Genomic DNA, 19,480 nt, shown 5'->3' with positions numbered 1-19,480 from the left:
TAATCATTTTAATACGTTTTTCAATGAAAGTGAGAATAATGCTGTAAAAATTATCATTCCCTCTAATATCGCAAATCATATCGCAATTGCAATATCAGTCAAAATAATCACAATTAGATATTTTTTCAAAATCGTTCAGCCCTAGACAGAGATGTGCAAAAGTCTATTTTTTCACGTTTAGTCGATTTGTTGTTCAGTCCAACTAGTCAGTCACTAATACCTAATATTAACACAAGCATGAACTGTCTGTTTTGACTCATGAAAATGTATTTCATCACAGGAACAGGCAATATTAGTCTGAGCGTGGAGCTGTTGTTTGTGTGATGCAAGACAAAAAAAACAACAATACAAACAACACACATCCTCACGAACGACTAGTGGCCTGTTTGGGCACATCCCTAATGCACAGGATGTGCGAGTGCTTTCCAGTCTTATCGGGACGTGTCCCAGTCAGATGTGCTGCTCACCCAGGACGCTCTGGTTCATCTTGCTGGTGACGTTGAAGCGCTGAGCGTCGGTGAAATGCTCCAGGAGGAACCGGTAGATCCGGAAACGCTTCTCCCGGTGCTGAGCTCCCTTCAGGGAGAACCGAACTTTTTCTCTGGGGGGGAAAAACAAACATTTAATAAACATTACAAATAGTCCCTTCACTCCCTTGTGATCTTGGTAACAGGACACACAGCCTAACGTTTTAGTTATCTATCTAGATGAAAGGAGTATACATGTGCAGGAGAGTTTAAAAGAAATTAAATGATAAAAACTAAAAGTATAAAAACATCTTCGCTCAAAATAAACAAAGATAAATAAAGACTTTCTAGCCTCCTACCTGTCGGTCTGGGGGAACTTGTTGTAGGTTTTGTGTTTGCTGTAGGAGTTGAAGTGGAAGATGCACTCGATGAAGTGCTGGCTGAACATGGTCGGGTTCTTCTTCAGCAGCAGGTGGACCAGGCAGTACTCACACAGACTGGGACAGCAAGCAGGAAGCAGTCAGGTTTGATATTATAGTGCATAATATTATCAGCTGCTCCTCTGTAAGAGCCAGGCTCTGTGTGTCTGTTATGTAGTTTCTTTACATTTATTATTTTTACTCTGCTGTGTTTCATTATGCTGCTGACAGCACACCCATTATAAATTGAAGTGACTGAAGAAAGGAAGGAAAGAAAGAGGGAAAAAAGAAAGAAACTTCAAACTAGTATCACCCTTCATCTGTCTGTCTGAGTGTGATTTACCTTGCGATGTCCGGCACCGGGTCGACCAGAACAGCCATGAAGCGAAAGAAGAGGGAGCCTTTCCATTTGACAAACTCCTCCTGGAAAAAGAAGAAAGGTTTCTAGATTTCTACAGATCCTGAAAACACACTCTGAAAACACACTCTGAAAACACACTCTGAAAACACACTCTGAAAACACACTCTGAAAACACACTCTGAAAACACACTCTGAAAACACACTCTGAAAACCCTACAATATAAAAACATTTTATCCACAATCAGATATTCCTTAACAGACTATGTTGACTGTTTAATGAATGGCTCACTGCCTGGTGCTTACAGCAACAGCATGAAATTTAATTTCATTTAGTTAAAACATCCTCGCTGTTAATTGCGACTCTAGTTCAGGGATTCTCCACAGAGCCAGAATTCATTTTTTAGAAAGCTAAGAAAAAAGAAAAAAGCCAACTTCCTGTATTTGCAAATTGCAGATGTTAAAAAAACACAAAAAAACACAAAAATAATAATTTCATTATTATTTTTGTGTTTTTTATTCAACTACAATCAAATACAATAACATTCACTTTCCTCTAGCAAGTTGCCTAGTGCCCTGTACAATAGTTCCTTCCTGTAGCGGTTGCCTAGTAACCCTGTGGTGTAGTTCCCACCTGTAGCTGGTTGCCTAGTAACCCTGCTGTGTAGTTCACACTTGTCTCTGGTTGCCTAGTAACCCTGCGGTGTAGTTCCCACCTGTAGCTGGTTGCCTAGTAACCCTGCAGTGTAGTTCCCACCTGTAGCTGGTTGCCTAGTAACCCTGTGGTGTAGTTCCCACCTGTAGCTGGTTGCCTAGTAACCCTGCTGTGTAGTTCCCACTTGTCTCTGGTTGCCTAGTAACCCTGCTGTGTAGTTCCCACCTGTAGCGGTTGCCTAGTAACCCTGCTGTGTAGTTCCCACCTGTAGCGGTTGCCTAGTAACCCTGCTGTGTAGTTCCCACCTGTAGCTGGTTGCCTAGTAACCCTGTGGTGTAGTTCCCATGTGTAGCTGGTTGCCTAGTAACCCTGCTGTGTAGTTCCTAACTTCCCACCTGCAGCAGGTTGGTCAGCATGATGAGCGTCTGCTCCCTGATGACCGGCTCGTTGTCACGGAGACAGGCGGAGATGTTGGGGATGTAGCGGTCCACCATGTTGGTGTAGCGGACACACAGGTCACACATGATCACCACCACGTTGTTGCGCACGGCGACCTCGCTGCCCAGCTCCAGCTCCCGGGCGAACACCGGCAGGTACTTCTGGGTCAGATCCTCATGCTGCAGACAGAGCTTACCTGCAGACAGAGACAGGAAGGATGAGACACGAACGCTGCCTGAGGAGAGATGCATTCTGGGAAACAGAGCAGCTCATGGTGAGGAATACACATCCAAAGAATTACAATTTAGAATTTGATCTCATGTATATAAAGTCTGATGTCTTGTTGGATATCTATGTAGAATATCTTGGAATTCTTTGTATATAGTTTGACTCACAACAAGGGCGAAAATTAACTTTTTTTGTGTTCACAGGCCGGTGGTTGGTGAATCTCAAATTTCACCATCAACATTCACTTTTTACCAGCCAACTACATGTTAAGACTAGAATAGGATGGTTGATTACTGTAGAGAGACACACAGAAACAGAGAGACAGACAGGTAGTTTACCCAGAGTGATGACTCCATGCGCTCTGACTTTGGTTGGCAGAGAGTTTGCTCTGAACTGGGACAGAGGCTGAGAGGCTGGCAGCTCCTCACCGCCTGGAACAACAAACACAAACACATCAACACTTCCACTGTGTTCCTCTGCTGAGTTTTGTTGTTTTCTTTGGTCTGAACCACAGTGGAGTTAGTTTTATTACATATCTATACATATATCTATGTGTGGTCGATCAATACTACACTGATTGTCAATGTGAACTGAATTCTACTGTGACATTTTGATCTGAACCCACAGAAGGTTGTATGCCAAATAGGGCTGAATGATTTTGAAAAAATATCTAATTGCGATTATTTTGACAGATATCGCAATTGCGATATGATTTGCACTATTAGAGGGAATGATAATTTTTACATCATTATTCTCATTTTCATTGAAAAACGTATTAAAATGATTATGGTGTGATTTTTGCAGGGATCTGTACCAAACAAAGATGTTTTCTTCAGTCTGTAGAATATGATGTGTAGGCCAGGACATCTCTGCAGCACCACAATATTTACTTTAAAAAGGTATTTTGACACATTTCACCTTTAACAAATATTGCGCCTCCTGTGATTTAAAAATTGCATTAGGCCATATTGCGATTTCGATAAAATTTCGATTAATTGTTCAGCCCTAATGCCAAACAGAAGCTTTTGGTGGTTATAACCCATTTAAAGATATTCAATATTGGCACAAAATATCAGCAGTTTCAATCTAAAAATATTGGCATCTGCTTTCAGAATCCTGCATCATCCTCCCCCAGTCTGTTTGGTCTGTTTGTCATTTTGATTTTGATTTTTTTAAGTTTATTTCTTTTGAGAAGAAATGTTTTTACAAGCCCTTTGTTTTCTTATTCTCACTTGCACAAATAGTATTTTTCTCTTCTTTCTGTGTTTTTCCACACCATATTTAACATAGTTTAGGTTTAAGGTTTTATTTATTCACACCATGAAAGAAAAAACAATAAAGAAAATAACCCAAGTGGCCTTATAAAAGTACCCCACTGAGAAAATAAAATTATATGATGTATACAATGGAAACAATAACCCCCGGCCAAAAAAAACAATAAACAAACAAAACGAAACAAACAAAAAACAAGTAAATTAAGTGTGAGAGTGCAGTGCGTTTTAATAATGAGTTAATAATAATAATAAATGCATCTCCATCCTCCTCCAGCCCCACCTGGCAGCCGGTCTCCCTGTGTGGTGAGGACGGACTCCACCAGCAGCACCGTCCTCTTGCTCACCCTGGAGGGGCAGTGGAGCGACGCCACGCCCAGAGTGTGCAGCTGCTTCACCTGCAACAACAACAACAACAACAACAACAACAACAGCTCCAGTCAGACCGGAGGCACGGAGCTACAGCTGCTGTCATGGAAAAAAAAACCTCATGACAGATATTGTGACATTTTTCCTTATCTGACCTGGATGAATAATGTGATACTTTATCTATGTCCTGTAGGGCAGTGATTCTCAACCTTTTTCATATCAGTGACCCCTAATTTAGTCCACATTAGGGCCACGGACCCCCATTTGATGAAATTTTGTCTCTCAGACCCAAATCTGAGAATATTTTTATTGTTAGATATGATTTTGTCCAGAATTCCCATCTGTATTGAGGGATAACAGTGAAACTGATCATTCTTCTACATTCTCTAAATGAAATTATGCTGAAGTTTAACAATTCATTCAATTTTCTGGGGAACCCCTGGAACCCCCTCAAAGACCCCCGGTGGTCCCCGGACCCCACGTTGAGAACCGTTGAAAACCATCTTTGCCCTGCCCAATCCACCAAGTGAAAGTTCATATGGCTATTCATGTGCTGAGTGAGTTTCATGACACTTAAACCCAACTGCAGAATTAAAAAAATGTTTCCAATCCAATTCTATTAAAGTTCAGGTGAAATTCAAGACACTGATGTCAAAGTAGAACATTTCAATGACAGAATCATTTGGCTTCCATCGTATCGTGGTTGTATTGAATCATGAACCACATATCGTGTATTGAATCATATCGTGAGATAAATATTTTCTGGGGACTATATTGTGTACTTTTACTATGCATTATATGTTTTACTACGTGCTGAGCATATTTTTCTCCTCTCTATATGCTATAAAGTATGACGGTTTATTTACCTGATGATTCTGTTATGGCATATTTAGGTGGTTTAGAATATATTGTACATGTTTATTATACTTACAGGGTTCATTGTACATATTCTTTGTACTTACAGGGCTCACTATTTTATGCATTTCTTTTTCTTTTTTGGTTCATCATTTTGTAATCACATGACCTGTCAGGTGACCCCTGGAGACAGGTATTTGTAAGGTGTTTCTCTGCATTTGTTTCATGTCTGAAGAAGGGTTTGCGTCCGAAATGTCACATGGTGGTCTACCAATAAATGTTCATGGGAGCATTATCTAGTGTGCGGACTCTATTTTTCCATTTTTCATAAACAGATCGTCCGCCACTAGTTTGGAGGTGAAGGAAAAGCCAGTGGAGGATCAGTTCTCACCATCAGCTCCTGGTCGAGGTTCTGGGCTCCGTTCTCACTCAGGATGATGCTGGACAGATGAGTCTCACAGACGGACACCAGCTCTCCACAGTGCTGGTTCATGAACGCCTGGAGAAAACAAAAAACAGTCTCTGTAACAAGACTGAAACTATGGCTGGGAACTGACTTGGCTACAGTCAGATCGCTTTATATGGGAAATTCAATGATGGAGCCTCTTGTGTCTGTATAAGGACTTTTGAACACTGAAAACTTGGACATGGTCAAATATAAAGATATTCAATGTTTGCTCAACATATTGGCTATTAACAGCTTCATTCCAGAAATATCCCCATCAGTATTGGCCTTAAAATACCCATATTGTTCAAACCCTACACAGAGCGAGCACATTTTTAACATTAGAACCTCTCCATGACCATATTCTAAATTGTTTGATTTATTTTAATTGTTAAATGATGCAGAAAAAGCAGCACTGGGCCAGCTGTGCAGAGCGGACCGACCTGAGTCTGCTGGACGTCTTCACTGCGGCCGAGCTGAAACAGAGTCTCCACTCCAGAGCTGATCACCTCCAGAGACTGAGAGAAAGACTTCAACCAAGACATCAGGTCATCTAGGGAGAGAGGGAGAGAGGGAGGGAGAGAGAGAGAGAGAGAGAGAGAGAGAGAGAGAGAGAGAGAGAGAGAGAGAGAGAGAGAGAGAGAGAGAGAGAGAGAGAGAGAGAGAGAGAGAGAGAGAGAGAGAGAGAGAGAGAGAGAGAGAGAGAAACTTGAATGATCCCTGGGAAGAAATTGTGTTGTTGCAGCAAATAGTTAGAATTCAGCAAAAAAAAGATAAAAAAAAATAAAAACCAATCTGAAATGAAACCTTTTGGCTCAACTGCCAAAATTCATATCAAATAACTGAATAATGAAATTTCGAAAAACAATTTCTAATTTGTGCAGACAAGTTTCAAACTGGTTTCACTCACTTGCCATAATTAGTTGAATTTACTTGATTGCATTGCTTTACTTGATTTAATTGGCCTGATATTTTATTGAATAAAGTTACATTTAGTTGAATGAGGCTTTTGATAAGCTATAATGGAGAAAGTATTAAATTTTACTTCAGGTAAAAAAAAAGAAACAGCTAGCATACTGAGAGCTGATCATTAATATTTCATGTTCGGCTGGAGTATGATGCTCTGCTCTGCTTGTCGCCTCTGAATCCATGATTAATCCTATTTTCAGTCCTCGATTGAGGATGGCTTTATAAATTCTCAACCTATCCGGAGTTGATCGAGCCCGATCACTGAAATCTGAATCAGTTGTTCTGGAACCGAAAATTCCCGCTATGCCGTGTCCAGCTCACTCAAGTCAGAATTCAGGATTTAGTTCAGGATTTCTTAAACCGTCTTTCTGGAAAACCCCTCAGGTGGCACAACGGCCGCTCCCACGCTCTGTGCTACAACACTAGCTACAGGTCACATGTTTTCATCCACTCTCTGTCTTGTCACCCTGTGGACGTTCCCATCATGCAACACTGCGGTCACTCACCAACGATCCTGCTCTTGGTGTCGTGGTTCAGGTGCTGGGCGATGTCTCCCATCACACACAGGATGTGACAGCAGGTCGTCACGTTCACATCCTTCGACCTGAGAGCAAACAGACAACGTTTATATCATGCAGCTGAGTTCTGTTCAGAAACAGCCTCAGCCCCCGAGCCGTTCTCTCACTGTCAGCTGCTCTGGATAAGAGCGTCAGCTGAATGTAGGGCTGGGCAATATATCAATATTATATCGATATCGTGATATGAGACTAGATATCGTCTTACATTTTGGATATGGTAATATGGTGATATGGCATAAGTGTCTTTTCCTGGTTTTAAAGGCTGCATTACAGTAAAGTGATGTCATTTTCTGAACTTACCAGACTGTTCTAGCTGTTCTATTATTTGCCTTTACCCACTTAGTCATTATATCCACATTACTGATGATTATTTATCAAAAATCTCATTGTGTAAATATTTTGTGAAAGCACCAATAGTCATCCCTACAATACTGTCGCGATATCGATATCGAGGTATTTAGTTAAAAATATTGTGATATTTGATTTTGTCAATATCGCCCAGCTCTACTTACAACTGAACATTTAGCCCACTTCGTAGAAAATACCGAGATATATATCGTGTATCGCCATTCAGCCTAAAAATACCGAGATATGATTTTTGGTCCATATCGTCCAGCCCTAGCTGAACGCCTGTAATGTTTTAAAAAAAAAGAAAAACCCCTCTGACCTGAGCATGTGGTCCCAGGCGTCCAGGATCTTCCCGCAGGACAGTTTGGGGGAGGAGCCGACCACCTTGGACAGCAGCAGCCAGGCCCCGGCGGCGTGCTCGGCCTCGGTGTGGGAGATCAGACCGGAGACCAGAGCCGGGGAGAACTTGTTCTGTTTGGACCAGACGCTGAACGCCCGGCTGAAGTACCGGCTGCAGAACCGGGACGGAGAACAGGGTGTGAGCCGCAGAACAAAGGTCATTTAAAGGTCAATACATATACAATATTTGGTAACGCTTTACAATAAGGGTCACTAAGTTATTAAATTAAATTAACAGTTAACTAATGTGTCTGGTAATCATTTACTAATGGTGTTCATGTTAACTAAGGTATTAATTTATATATTATTTTATAGTCATCTATATAAACTATTAAATAATGTATAAATTAATACCTTAGTTAACATGAACACCATTAGTAAATTACACATTAGTTAACTGTTAATTAAGCATTAACTAACCCTTATTAAACATTAACTAACCCTTAACTTAGTGACCCTTATTGTAAAGTGTTACCCAATATTTTTGAATTGAAACTTCTGATAGCTGATATTTTGTGCTGATATTCAATATCATTATCCTTTCACCATTTTAATGCCAAATAAATAATAAAAAAAAAAAAAACTACAAGTATTCATCGTTTCTCCCAGTGTATCGTTGGCAGGATGGACTGGCCAACATGCTGCAGACACCTTGTTTAATGTTCTGTGTTTTCGTGTCTGCAAAGCTTATTTCACAAGTACAATAAAGTTTTGGATCGAGTCGGTCCAACCTGAGGTTCTGGCACTCGTGGCAGAGCAGGCCCAGCAGGTCCCAGGTCAGCCTCTCTGCGGCGTCCATGTGGCGCTGAGCGGAGCGCTGCCTCACCTGGCTGAGCAGAACCTCCTCCAGAGCCTCCAGGGCCTTCTCCTGCACCGAGCTCTCCGAGTCCACCACGGCCGGGACCACGCCCTGCAGCCAGGCCCGCTGCACCGGCCCGCTGTCCGGCTTGGCCTGGGTGGGGGTGGGGGAGGGGGGGGTGTACAAAGTTGAGTGGTCATCTCTGTCTGAGAGACGTGATAAGCATATGTATCTATTTATCTACAAGGCCCTTATTGGGAAGCTGCCATCTTATATCACATCTATGCTAGACTGGTCACTGCAGGTCCCTAGAGTTTGTACTGAGCCTGGGAGATCTGCTTTTTGTTTTTATGCTTCGACCGCCTGGAGCACCCTAAAAATGTATACTTTAATAACCCTTGGTCAATTTAAATCTACGATCACTAACCACTTAACTTCTGTTTGCACCTGTTTTAATTGATTTGTTTTATATCTTGTATCTTTTATTATCTGTACATACATACGTGTTTTAATTGATTGTTTTTTGTATCTTTTATTAACTGTACTTATACTTGTTTGAATTGTACGGAAGAGGATTAGGGCCACATGTGAAAAATGTATTTGAGTTCTCAGAATTCTGAGTTTAAAGTCAGAATTCTGAGAATAAAGTCAGAATTCTGAAAAAAAAGAACAAAAACTTTTGAAAAAACTTTTTTTTTCAAAATTCTGACTTTAAAGTCAGAATTCTGAGAATTAAAGTCAGAATTCTGAGTTTAAAGTCAGAATTCTGAGAAAAAAGTCAGAATTCTGACTTTAAAGTCAGAACTCAAATAAATGTTTCACATGTGGCCCTAATCCTCTTCCATAGAATTGATTGTTTTCTTTTATTGTATTTTTATTATTATTTTATATCTTTTATACTCGACATCATTGTAAATGAGGGCCAGCCCTCAATGATTTTAAATAAAGGTAATAATCATCAAACTGAGTGTAAACTGTAGCACATCAACAGAGGAGGGTGTGACTCAGAGTACAAAGCCAACATAAAAAAACAATGTCTGTTTAAATTATGACCATTGACATTACTGCCAGTACTACTAATAATGCATTTTACTTACAAAAACACTTTACAAGAAATGCAAATCTCGGTGTGTTACAGCTAAAAGGGTTATTTCTGAGACACAGCGATGCCATTGGCTGCTAGAATGTAAACAACAATTTAAAAATGTCGTTACAAAGTGACAATAATATAATTTGGATGGAGAGCTTGTGAAACTGTGATGGTCAAGAGTCTCATTAGTGATTACTACAGCAGAATAACATGGAGCTGATATCACCATTCATGTTCCTGACAGCAGAATAACATGGAGCTGATATCACCATTCATGTTCCTGACAGCAGAATAACATGGAGCTTATATCACCATTCATGTTCCTGACAGCAGAATAACATGGAGCCGATATCACCATTCATGTTCCTGACACAGCAGACGGATTGTCACATTTTGATATATTGTCCCGTCTCTATTATGTACTGCACCTTTAAAACAAAATGGCCCCACAGCAGCAGTAAAGCTGAACACAGCAGCCAGCAGACTCACAGTCAGCAGCTCTCTCAGACACTGCAGAGCTTTCTTCTTCACGGACAGCGCCGGGTCTCTGCAGCGCTCCGACAGCAGGGACAGGTTCTCCGAGCTCATGGGGATCACATCGTGCTTCAGGAGTCCCACCAGGGCCTGGAGGAGAGGGAGGGGAGGGGAGGGGCACAGAGGTCAAAGGTCATGGGTCATACATCTCTTCATTTACTCCAAAAAGACAGGACAGCAATCCAACCTGGGAGGGAAACAACCAAATATGAAATATGAAATATGATTCTTTGGCTGAGGCTGAGTCAGTTAGTCTACAGGTAAACAACTATCAACTGGACTTAGTGCTTTCATATTATTCAATATTATGGTTTGTGGTCTTTCAGAGGAATCATATGGTGATGATATGGTGATTTTGGGAAATCATGACATACGATTATGCAGAACAAGAACATTTTATTTAAAAACTGACTAAATAATGAGGAATGGTATTTGAAAATTTCAGTTTTGTTTGACATCACCCCTAACATTACCATTCAGTTTAAAAGAATGAACATTAATTTGAATTATTTAACACGTGATTTTTCATATGTGAGCCATATCGTGATATAGACAAAATATCCTTATGATTATCCTGATATTGACTCCAACCACATGACCCAGCCCTAGTTAGACTCCTTTTCTATTCTTAACATCTAGTTGGCTGGTAGAAGAGTGAAAGTGGCTGATGAGTTCCTCTAGTCCTGCAGCTAACCATCCATCATTCTGAGGCCTTCTTTTCTATTGGCTGGTAAAACAGTCAGAGGGGACGGTCCATTTTCTGCACCGTCTCCAATATTTTATAAGATGCACCCATAGGGGGCGCTACAGCAATGTTTTAGATTTTAAATGGTCATAACTCGGTGGTTGTAAATCACAGAAACACAATTCCTTTATTGCTGGATTCCTTGAGTCAAGCCGCATGTCTCCATGGAGGCTCCGCCCATTTCCGCCCTCAAAGTTTTCCGCCATTTTGAACTTTGTCCACAACTGTTTTTTCGCTACTCCTCCTACAAATTGGATCAGATCTTCACCAATTTTGGCTCACAGCATGTCTTGACTGTCCTGCACAAAAATCATCGAGCAGTTCTTCAATATTCCATACCGCTTTACTACAATTGGCTTTCAAACTTTGTAGGCGGGGCCTAATGTACACAGATTGCCATAACTCAAGACCGCTTTGGTCTGCCTCAACCAAATGTGGTACACCTGTGTACGCTTCAGCTCTAAGGCAGCATGAGAAATTTGGTGTCATTTCGCCCATAGGTGGCGCTATAGCAACGTCATGACTTTAAACGGCCATACACACCCATTGTATTTATATCTCAGTCATTGAGTAGAGTACAAACTTCATTCAAATGTCAAAATGCTCTGTGTGCCACAGGGATCACACTTGGTCCACATTGACGCATTAACCTCAGAGCTCCAGAGGTCATCGAAGGCTTGGACCCCGCACATTGCTGCTTGTAAGACGCTTGAGTCTGAGCTTCAGCAAATCACAACTGAGCTGCTGTCGTGTGTCTTTTGGTTTATTCGACACTTTCTGGAGGATTCAGCATCAATTTTGAGTTAAAAAGCCGAGCAGACAGTGTTGTTTTTTGATCTCCTTATATCCGTGTGTGTTACATCTTTAGTTACCTGCAGTGCCGACTTCCTCACATTGGTCATGGGGTCGGCCACACGCCGCATGAGAAGAGCCAGGTTCTCCTTTGCTCCTTTGGTACAGTGAAGTCATGAGTTAAAATCAGTGCAAAGTTTGGGGACACCTAGCTTTTGAAAATGTTTAATAAATCAGCAGCAAATTTGTCGGTTTGCTTAACTTAACCCCATTAAAGACTAACTAGGTTTAGTTTGTGAGAAAAAAAAAAAATCATACATGTAAATATTTGTGGCAATAACACTAAAACAACTAAATTATACGTTCATCAGAAAAAACTCATCAAAACATACAAACATATAAACTCTATTTGTACATCTCTTAAAGTTACAAGGCACTGCAAAATAAAAAGGACTGAACCAAACATATTAACAATATCAGCTGTAGTAAAAAGGAGGTCATGGTTATTTTAGTTAAGATGTAATGAGGCAGAAGTCTCCTCACCCTCACAGCCTGAGCTGCTGCTGCTGCTGCTGCTGATCTCCACGGTCCTGAACGGAAGAGTCCGGAAGGTTTTCTGAGTCTGACCGAGTGTTCCTGAGACACACACACACACACACACACACACACACACTTCAGCTCAACACCGAGGACCAGAGGGGAAACACGTCTCACTTCATAAACAAAAGGATAGGCTTTGCTTTTTTCTCCCAGCCTCCTAGCCTTGTCTCCTAGCCTCCTAGCCTTGTCTCCTAGCCTCAATGGCAGTAAGCCTAAAGTTTATTAACCAGAATAAATTCAGACCCTATTTTGAGAAGTTCTTAAGTTGGAAAATAAAAGAAATTCGTAAGAAATGAGACTGTTACTAAGAAAATATTGAGGAATTGCACTTAAGAGCCTTCTTAAGAACTTCCTAAAATTTCCTCTGTCATTTCTTAAGATCTATCTTAAGAACACATTGGTGAATCCGGCCCCTGGTTCTTTTCTGTTCTTTAAAGCACTTTGGTCTTTTCAAATTTGCCCCCATCAGTCCTGAGGCCAGTGGAGTGAAGTTTAGTTTCTGACTCTCTACTGAAGAAACAAAGTCTCTACCTTCTGTGATTTCTCCCTCCAAGACGGTGTGTGTTCCAGCTAGACAGAGAGAGAGAAGACAGGTAAGTTTAGTGGAAACACATCTGCAAAAAATACAAATACAAAAATACATCTGCTCCTGTGGTGGAGAAACTGGTCTCTCTCCTCTCCTCCGATGGATTTCTCCCTGTATGATTGTTGAACGTCTCTTGGTGCAAAATGGCGGCTCTAGAAAGAAGCCCTCGCTCTTTGATTCTTAAAAATATACAGATAGATAAATAACAAATACAAAGCAATTACAGCACCATTGTCCATATATCAAGATCGAAATATCTAAATAAGAGCCATTCCTAAACTGCAACACCTACTGGAAATGCTCCTGGTGTTAGTCCCAAAATTACCCAGAATCCCCCATGTGTGTGTGTGTGTGTCCTCACTGGCGGAGAAGAGGTTGTGGACGGCCCGGGTGGCGTTGAGGGAGGGCAGCTCCAGACACTGGGCCAGGCAGGCGAGGGCGTGGCCCCGCACCGTGGGCGAGGCGTCCGCCCGCCGGCCGAACAGCAGACCCTGGATCAGGAAGCTGTGGGGCAGGAAGGGGAGGAGCTCCGGGGACAGGCGCTCCTCCGCGCTGCGCTCCGGCTGCTCCAGGAGAACCATCACCACGTCCACAGAGAACAGCCGGTACACCATCTGCCAAACAGGGATGGGAGGATATAAGATTTTATCTTTTATCGCGATAAAAACACTCACAAAGATAATTTTATCTTGGTGAATTTCCATTATCGGGATAATCGTGAATATCCTCACGAGTGAAAAGCTGTCTAGCTCACTAACGTAACTGTGCATTTACAACATATGACTAATTGAACCATGTGAATGCTTGGATATCAGGTTGATAGGTAGATTCTTTTTATTATTAATGGATTTTTTTCTCTCATTGTGATTACCTGCTGGGTGTTGGCGAGAGTCTGAATCTGTCCTTGTTTGTTTTTCACTAAAAAGGATGTTCACAAAAAAAAAGATATGTGTCCTATGATGCAATAAAAATATTTGTTTAACAAAATGTAAGGTAAAGTGATTCCAGTATGTTTTAGTGCCATTTTAAGAGTTTTAAGCATATTTTGATGATTATCGGGATAATATCGTGAATCGCAATTATTGTGGCCAGGATAATCGTGACATGAAATTTTTATATCGTCCCATGCCTACTGCCAAACACACCGGGACAGACTGTCACACCTGGGCTCCATCCATACGGGACGTTAAAGACCGATATCGATACCAACAGACCTGGACTGAAGCTGCCAAAATTCAACAACTTTAAATTTGACTTCAGATTTTCATACTAACCAAGAGGCGCTTGAGCTGCCTAATGTCCCACTGTATCTTCAAGCATTAAGGAGTTACAGTAGATTTAAGATTAGTAGATTTAGACTGCGAGCCATAGATTTTTCCTCATTAATATGTAAATTCTCATTAATATGTAAGGTCCTAAAAAATATCAGCAAAACTCCATGTAAAGACAGACATGTTTTCTGTAATTGCTTATTTTAGATTACCAATGTGATAAGGAGCTGTACTGACTTAAATGTGAATTTGGCCAAGATTAACATCTGTTTCTTTTAAGGTACTTTTCTTTCATTTATTTATATATTTATTTATTTTTAGTTGAAGACTCCTCTCTATGTGGATGCACATGATGCCATGATTATTAATTTTTATGTATGTTTGCAGAACTGTGAACTTTCCCCTTTAAATTTTTTTGTTTTTGTATTTCATGTTGTTTTTGTTTTAATTTCCTGACAAAGCATCTGTGTACAATTCAAATGTGCATAAGTCGAAATAATCACTTTGTTAAAAAAAATATATGTAAGGTGCTTCAAAATCTAATCAGATCATCTACTCTACAGGGGGAACCTGTGGTGTCAGGATGTTTCTATCATGTGTTGTTCTTTAGTCATTGTGTTCACAAAGATGTTTCTATACACAGAAAGACAGACAGGCAGACAGACAGCATGAAGACATAATGTCCCGCACACCATGTCCCGTGGTGGAGGGACATAAACATGTGGTGAAAAATTAAATGTTTACCCCAGAACTGGATTTTTGTCGGGGTAAAAAAAAGCCTCTGAAACGTTAAGAACAGCCGAGACAATCTGGGCAGGAGAAGAGAACGAGTAAAGCCTTCCTGTCCCTTAATGAACAAAGTTTAGGAAAAAAAACATGAAGACATAAGAGCATTTCTCCGTGTTGCCATGACTCCCAGTGAGGCGCTGCTGTACCTTGGAGTGTCTGGAGTAGTTGAACAGCCACTTGATGAAGGAGGTGTAGTCGCCACTCTCCATCTGAGACGTCAGCATGCCCACAGCCTGCGCCCCGTGGCTCCGATACTCGCTCTTCTCCACCATCTGAACACCCAGGACAACACCCACACATCAGTCCAGGGTTCTAGGATCCGATATTCATCATTTTTCCAATTATTGGAATTGTTATTTTGTCTGATATGATTGCCAATAAAATAAATAGGAGCTCCCTGCACTTTATTTTTCAAAATCTGATGTTGAAATGTTCTGTTTTCTAGTATTTACAGGAAAAAACCTAACAAACATTGTTTGTAAACAGTAAAGTGTGCCTGTTTTGGGGAGCTATTTAGTTCATAATTTTTGATCTATTTAAATTTTCAGTTCAGTTTCAACTCCCTGCACTTTATTACCTCCGCCAAGGAGGTTATGTTTTCGGTGCCGTTTGTTTGTCTGTTTGTCTGTCAGCAGGATTGCGGAAAAACTACAGGCCCGATTTTCATGAAACTTGGTGGAAGGGTGCAGCATGGGCCAAGAAGAACCCATTAGCAACCACAAGAAATAATAACACGAACCTTGGCGGAGGTCTGCGCTCTCCGAGTGACCTTCTAGTTTTTCAATTTTTTTCTAGTATTTAATTAAACATATGTTCAAAGGCATTTAAAGGACGTTTTGTGTTGGAGTTTATGTTACTGTAAATTTTAACACTGATATCGGTCTCCTTGATTACTAATGATCGGTATCGGTCCTGAAAAAAACATATCGGTCGACCCCTACATCAGTCGATTACAACACTAACGCAGTAAAGAACTAGAAGGGCACTCGGAGAGCACAGACCTCCACCAAGGTTCGTGCTATTATTGCTTGTTTGTGAGTCAGATCCGGATCCGCTCCAAAATTTAATGGGTTCTTCTTTGGCCCATGCTACACCCTTCCAAGTTTCCTGAAAATCGGGCCAGTAGTTTTTCCGTAATCCTGCTGACAGACAAACAAACAAACAAACAAACAAACAAACAAACAAACAGACAAACGGCACCGAAAACATAACCTCTTTGGTGGAGGTAAATATCACATTGCATCTCATCACAAACAGTTAACCCTGACGCTCTGCACTTTCAGCTCACAGTCGCTGCCTAATTCTCATAGCAGAGAGCAGAGAGGCGTCACCGTCTGAGTGTGTGTGTTTCACACTGCTGAGTGTGTGTGTGTGAGTGTGTGTGTGTGTGTGTTTACACTGCTGAGTATTTCCTAGAGGATTCACCTGGAAGCAGATGTGCTGCAGGAGGATCTGCAGGAAGGGCAGCGCCAGCTCCTCCAGCTCCTCCACAATGTGACTGCAACCACAAACACACACACACACATCATCTACACACTCACACTCATGGAAACATAATGAACATGTCTGATAAGCAGTGGAATCCAGAATCCACTTTTACCAGCAGCTACAAGTTATTTTCCTGTCCTGCCAGTCATGCAAGTCATTTATCTCAGTTTCCAACGGTGTCAAGTTTGACATTATAAAGCGATGACAGTGCCAGTGGTTTACCAAACAAAATGGACGGCCTGGTCGCGGGCGGCGAGGACGGCCTGGCTGGGAACCAGGAGCGCCGGCTTCCCTCTGTCGCCTTTACTCATCATCAGGATCACATACAGCAGGCGGTGGAAAACCCTCCGCAGGCTCTGAGGGGGGAACACAGGTCAGATCCACATAGGTCAGATCCACATGGGGGAGGAACACAGGTCAGATCCACATGGGGAGGAACACAGGTCAGATCCACATGGGGGAGGAACACAGGTCAGATCCACATGGGGAGGAACACAGGTCAGATCCACATGGGGGAGGAACACAGGTCAGATCCACATGGGGGAGGAACACAGGTCAGATCCACATGGGGAGGAACACAGGTCAGATCCACATGGGGAGGAACACAGGTCAGATCCACATGGGGGAGGAACACAGGTCAGATCCACATGGGGAGGAACACAGGTCAGATCCACATGGGGGAGGAACACAGGTCAGATCCACATGGGGAGGAACACAGGTCAGATCCACATGGGGAGGAAAACAACTGACACTTCTGTTGTGACACTAAAAAAACATGTCAGTTGTCATGTTCCATCTAATCAGAAAGATATCACAATTTAATGCAATTTTGAAGGCATATTATTAATAAAATTTTGTTTGATTTATATGTATCTAAAATGGAAACAGTTGAACGCAGCACTGCATACAAATTTATATACACTTGCTGTTACTTTGTTTTGGTTGTTTATTTATAATGGATTTAGAAGCCATTTTATTTCATTTTATTTTTTATGTTTTTTTACATGACCTATTTGTAACAGTAGGAGGCTGATGTGAGCGTTTTTCCCCAGTCTGTGGCTTGTATTTACGGTAAATATGACATGACAAGAACATGACTAAAATGACTAAATTAAGTCAAAAGGGTCTGGCTGCAGACCTCCATCGTCAGGCCCAGGAGTCAGGCCAGCTCCACGCTCAGGTCTCTTCTTCTCTCATTCTAATGACGCAGCCCAACGTTCTTCTTCATCGTTTTTTTAATCGCTCTTTACCTCCGCTGTCAGGACAGTGCCACCGCTATCTTTTTCAGTCGGTTAATTTTAATGGCTCAATCCGACGTTGTTGTAGGTCGGTTAATCAATGTTTTTGTTTGAAATTATGTGTCTAATGGGCTGTTTTTGCATTTTTTTTGTGTGCATGTGAACAATTAAGCGTATGCATGAATGAATGAAAACAAGCAGTAAAAAAAATAAAAATAATGAAAACATCAGCTAGAAACGGAGGGGAAGGATGAGATATCTCCTGCAACTTCTATTGTTCTGATATTTCATCTCTCCCGGTTAGCACTATCCCCAAATCATAAGACAGTCATGAAACAGCCTGCGTTGTCCCTTAAACATTTTACTAAATCAATCATTAGGGAGATTTCACCGCTCACAAGCGTGTTTTTTGTGGCAGCCTCGCGGGGCTTTTATTTTGAAAAGAAAATGCGCTTCGGCGACAGGCCTGGAAATGTGACTGTGAATGTTGAGAGGGAACTTGGAGTTCAAAATAACTGACGAAGAAGAGGCCTGAGCGTGGAGCGGGCCTGACAGCAGAGTGGGCCTGACAGCGGAGCTCTGCAGCCAGACCCCCCTCGATTAATTACCTCCATCTCTGGCTGAAGGGGCTAATTAGTGAAATAAGCTCCTGTAGTGTTTTGAAACCTGCACATTAAACCTTTATCTTCTATGGCTGGTCATCAGTGTGTGGAGGGAGCGTGGGTCTCACCTCCTTCTCGTCTCCGTGGCTCGGGGAGCAGAGCAGCCTCAGGCCGTAGAAAGCCAGCTCAGGAATACTCTTCAGCTCGGTGATTTCTCTGCACAGAGACAAACACAGAGCAGATCCATCAGCCTGCCGACGCCTCGTTCAACAGACAGAGAGAGGAAACACGCTGTGAAAACTCACTGTGCTGCAGCGAAGGAAAGCTGTCCAGTGACCGGCTCAAAGTAAATCAGCTTACTGAAGATCTGTGGAGAACAGAAACAGTTTAAAACCATTTGAAAGTTAACTCCAGTCCAGCAGACCTCAGCTGGGTGTTCAGACATGAAGAAGCCGTTTCTTCTTCTTCTTCTCAGACAGCATGAACTAAGGCTGGACGATAATTCAATATTATCATTTATCGTCTTTCAGTGGGATTATATTGTGATGATATGGTGATTTTGGGATATCGAGACGCACAGTTCTGCTGTCTGAACTGATGAGAACAAGCTCATTTTATTTAGAAACTCAGACAAAATGAAGTATGGTAGGAATATTATGTGAAAATTTCAGTTTAGTTTGACATCACACCAAACATTACCATTCGGTTCGATATGATGAAAATTAATGTGATTATTTAACATGATTTCGCTTATATCGTCATATATATCGATAAAAATCCTTATGATTATCGTGATATTGATTTCAACCATATCGTGCAGCCCTAGCATGAACTTCTTTAGACATTAGCACTCATCTTCATTTGAAAGCTTGTCCACTAAACCGGTCTGGACGGACTGAACCGGGTGTAACGGAGTCTTTGGTCACCTGGGCACAGTTGCTGGCGCTCTGCGGTTTGTCTTTGAGGGGAAACTTCTGCAGGAGTCTGAGGAGGCTCTGGACCAGGAGAACCACCGCCTCTCTGACCTTCATCAGGTCCTGAGCGGACAGATGAACCTCCTCTTCCTCCTCCTCCTCTTCCTCATCCACTTCCATCTGAGGGCAACGAAGACAGTCAGCCTCATTTCCAGACAGCTTGAACTGTATCT

General features: G+C 41.7%; 1 protein-coding gene across 1 annotated transcript in view; it reads right to left on the bottom strand.

Annotated features, from left to right (window-relative positions):
• Positions 1–467: 467 nt before the first annotated feature.
• Positions 468–19,480, bottom strand: part of ncapd3 (non-SMC condensin II complex, subunit D3) — a gene marked incomplete at both ends in the record, with an annotated part of 19,924 nt that continues 911 nt past the window's right edge. Inside the window, 22 exons of the mRNA XM_071514769.1 lie at positions 468–601; positions 827–964; positions 1,230–1,309; positions 2,295–2,533; positions 2,904–2,996; positions 4,120–4,234; positions 5,452–5,559; positions 5,949–6,058; positions 6,981–7,078; positions 7,720–7,911; positions 8,531–8,751; positions 10,178–10,312; positions 11,840–11,913; positions 12,309–12,395; positions 12,891–12,929; positions 13,307–13,559; positions 15,152–15,277; positions 16,431–16,503; positions 16,716–16,849; positions 18,462–18,549; positions 18,639–18,700; positions 19,260–19,427. Of these exons, the coding sequence (XP_071370870.1) occupies positions 468–601; positions 827–964; positions 1,230–1,309; positions 2,295–2,533; positions 2,904–2,996; positions 4,120–4,234; positions 5,452–5,559; positions 5,949–6,058; positions 6,981–7,078; positions 7,720–7,911; positions 8,531–8,751; positions 10,178–10,312; positions 11,840–11,913; positions 12,309–12,395; positions 12,891–12,929; positions 13,307–13,559; positions 15,152–15,277; positions 16,431–16,503; positions 16,716–16,849; positions 18,462–18,549; positions 18,639–18,700; positions 19,260–19,427 (2,767 nt within the window). The remainder of the gene's footprint in view (positions 602–826; positions 965–1,229; positions 1,310–2,294; positions 2,534–2,903; positions 2,997–4,119; positions 4,235–5,451; positions 5,560–5,948; positions 6,059–6,980; positions 7,079–7,719; positions 7,912–8,530; positions 8,752–10,177; positions 10,313–11,839; positions 11,914–12,308; positions 12,396–12,890; positions 12,930–13,306; positions 13,560–15,151; positions 15,278–16,430; positions 16,504–16,715; positions 16,850–18,461; positions 18,550–18,638; positions 18,701–19,259; positions 19,428–19,480) is intronic.

Source organism: Centroberyx affinis, unplaced genomic scaffold, assembly GCF_046629955.1.
Source record: "Centroberyx affinis isolate AG114_WGS23_722 - 3 ecotype Tasmania unplaced genomic scaffold, CSIRO-AGI_Caff_v1 ptg009909l_1, whole genome shotgun sequence".
Taxonomy (NCBI): Eukaryota; Metazoa; Chordata; class Actinopteri; order Beryciformes; family Berycidae; genus Centroberyx; species Centroberyx affinis.
This window is presented reverse-complemented; position numbering and strand designations above follow the sequence as displayed.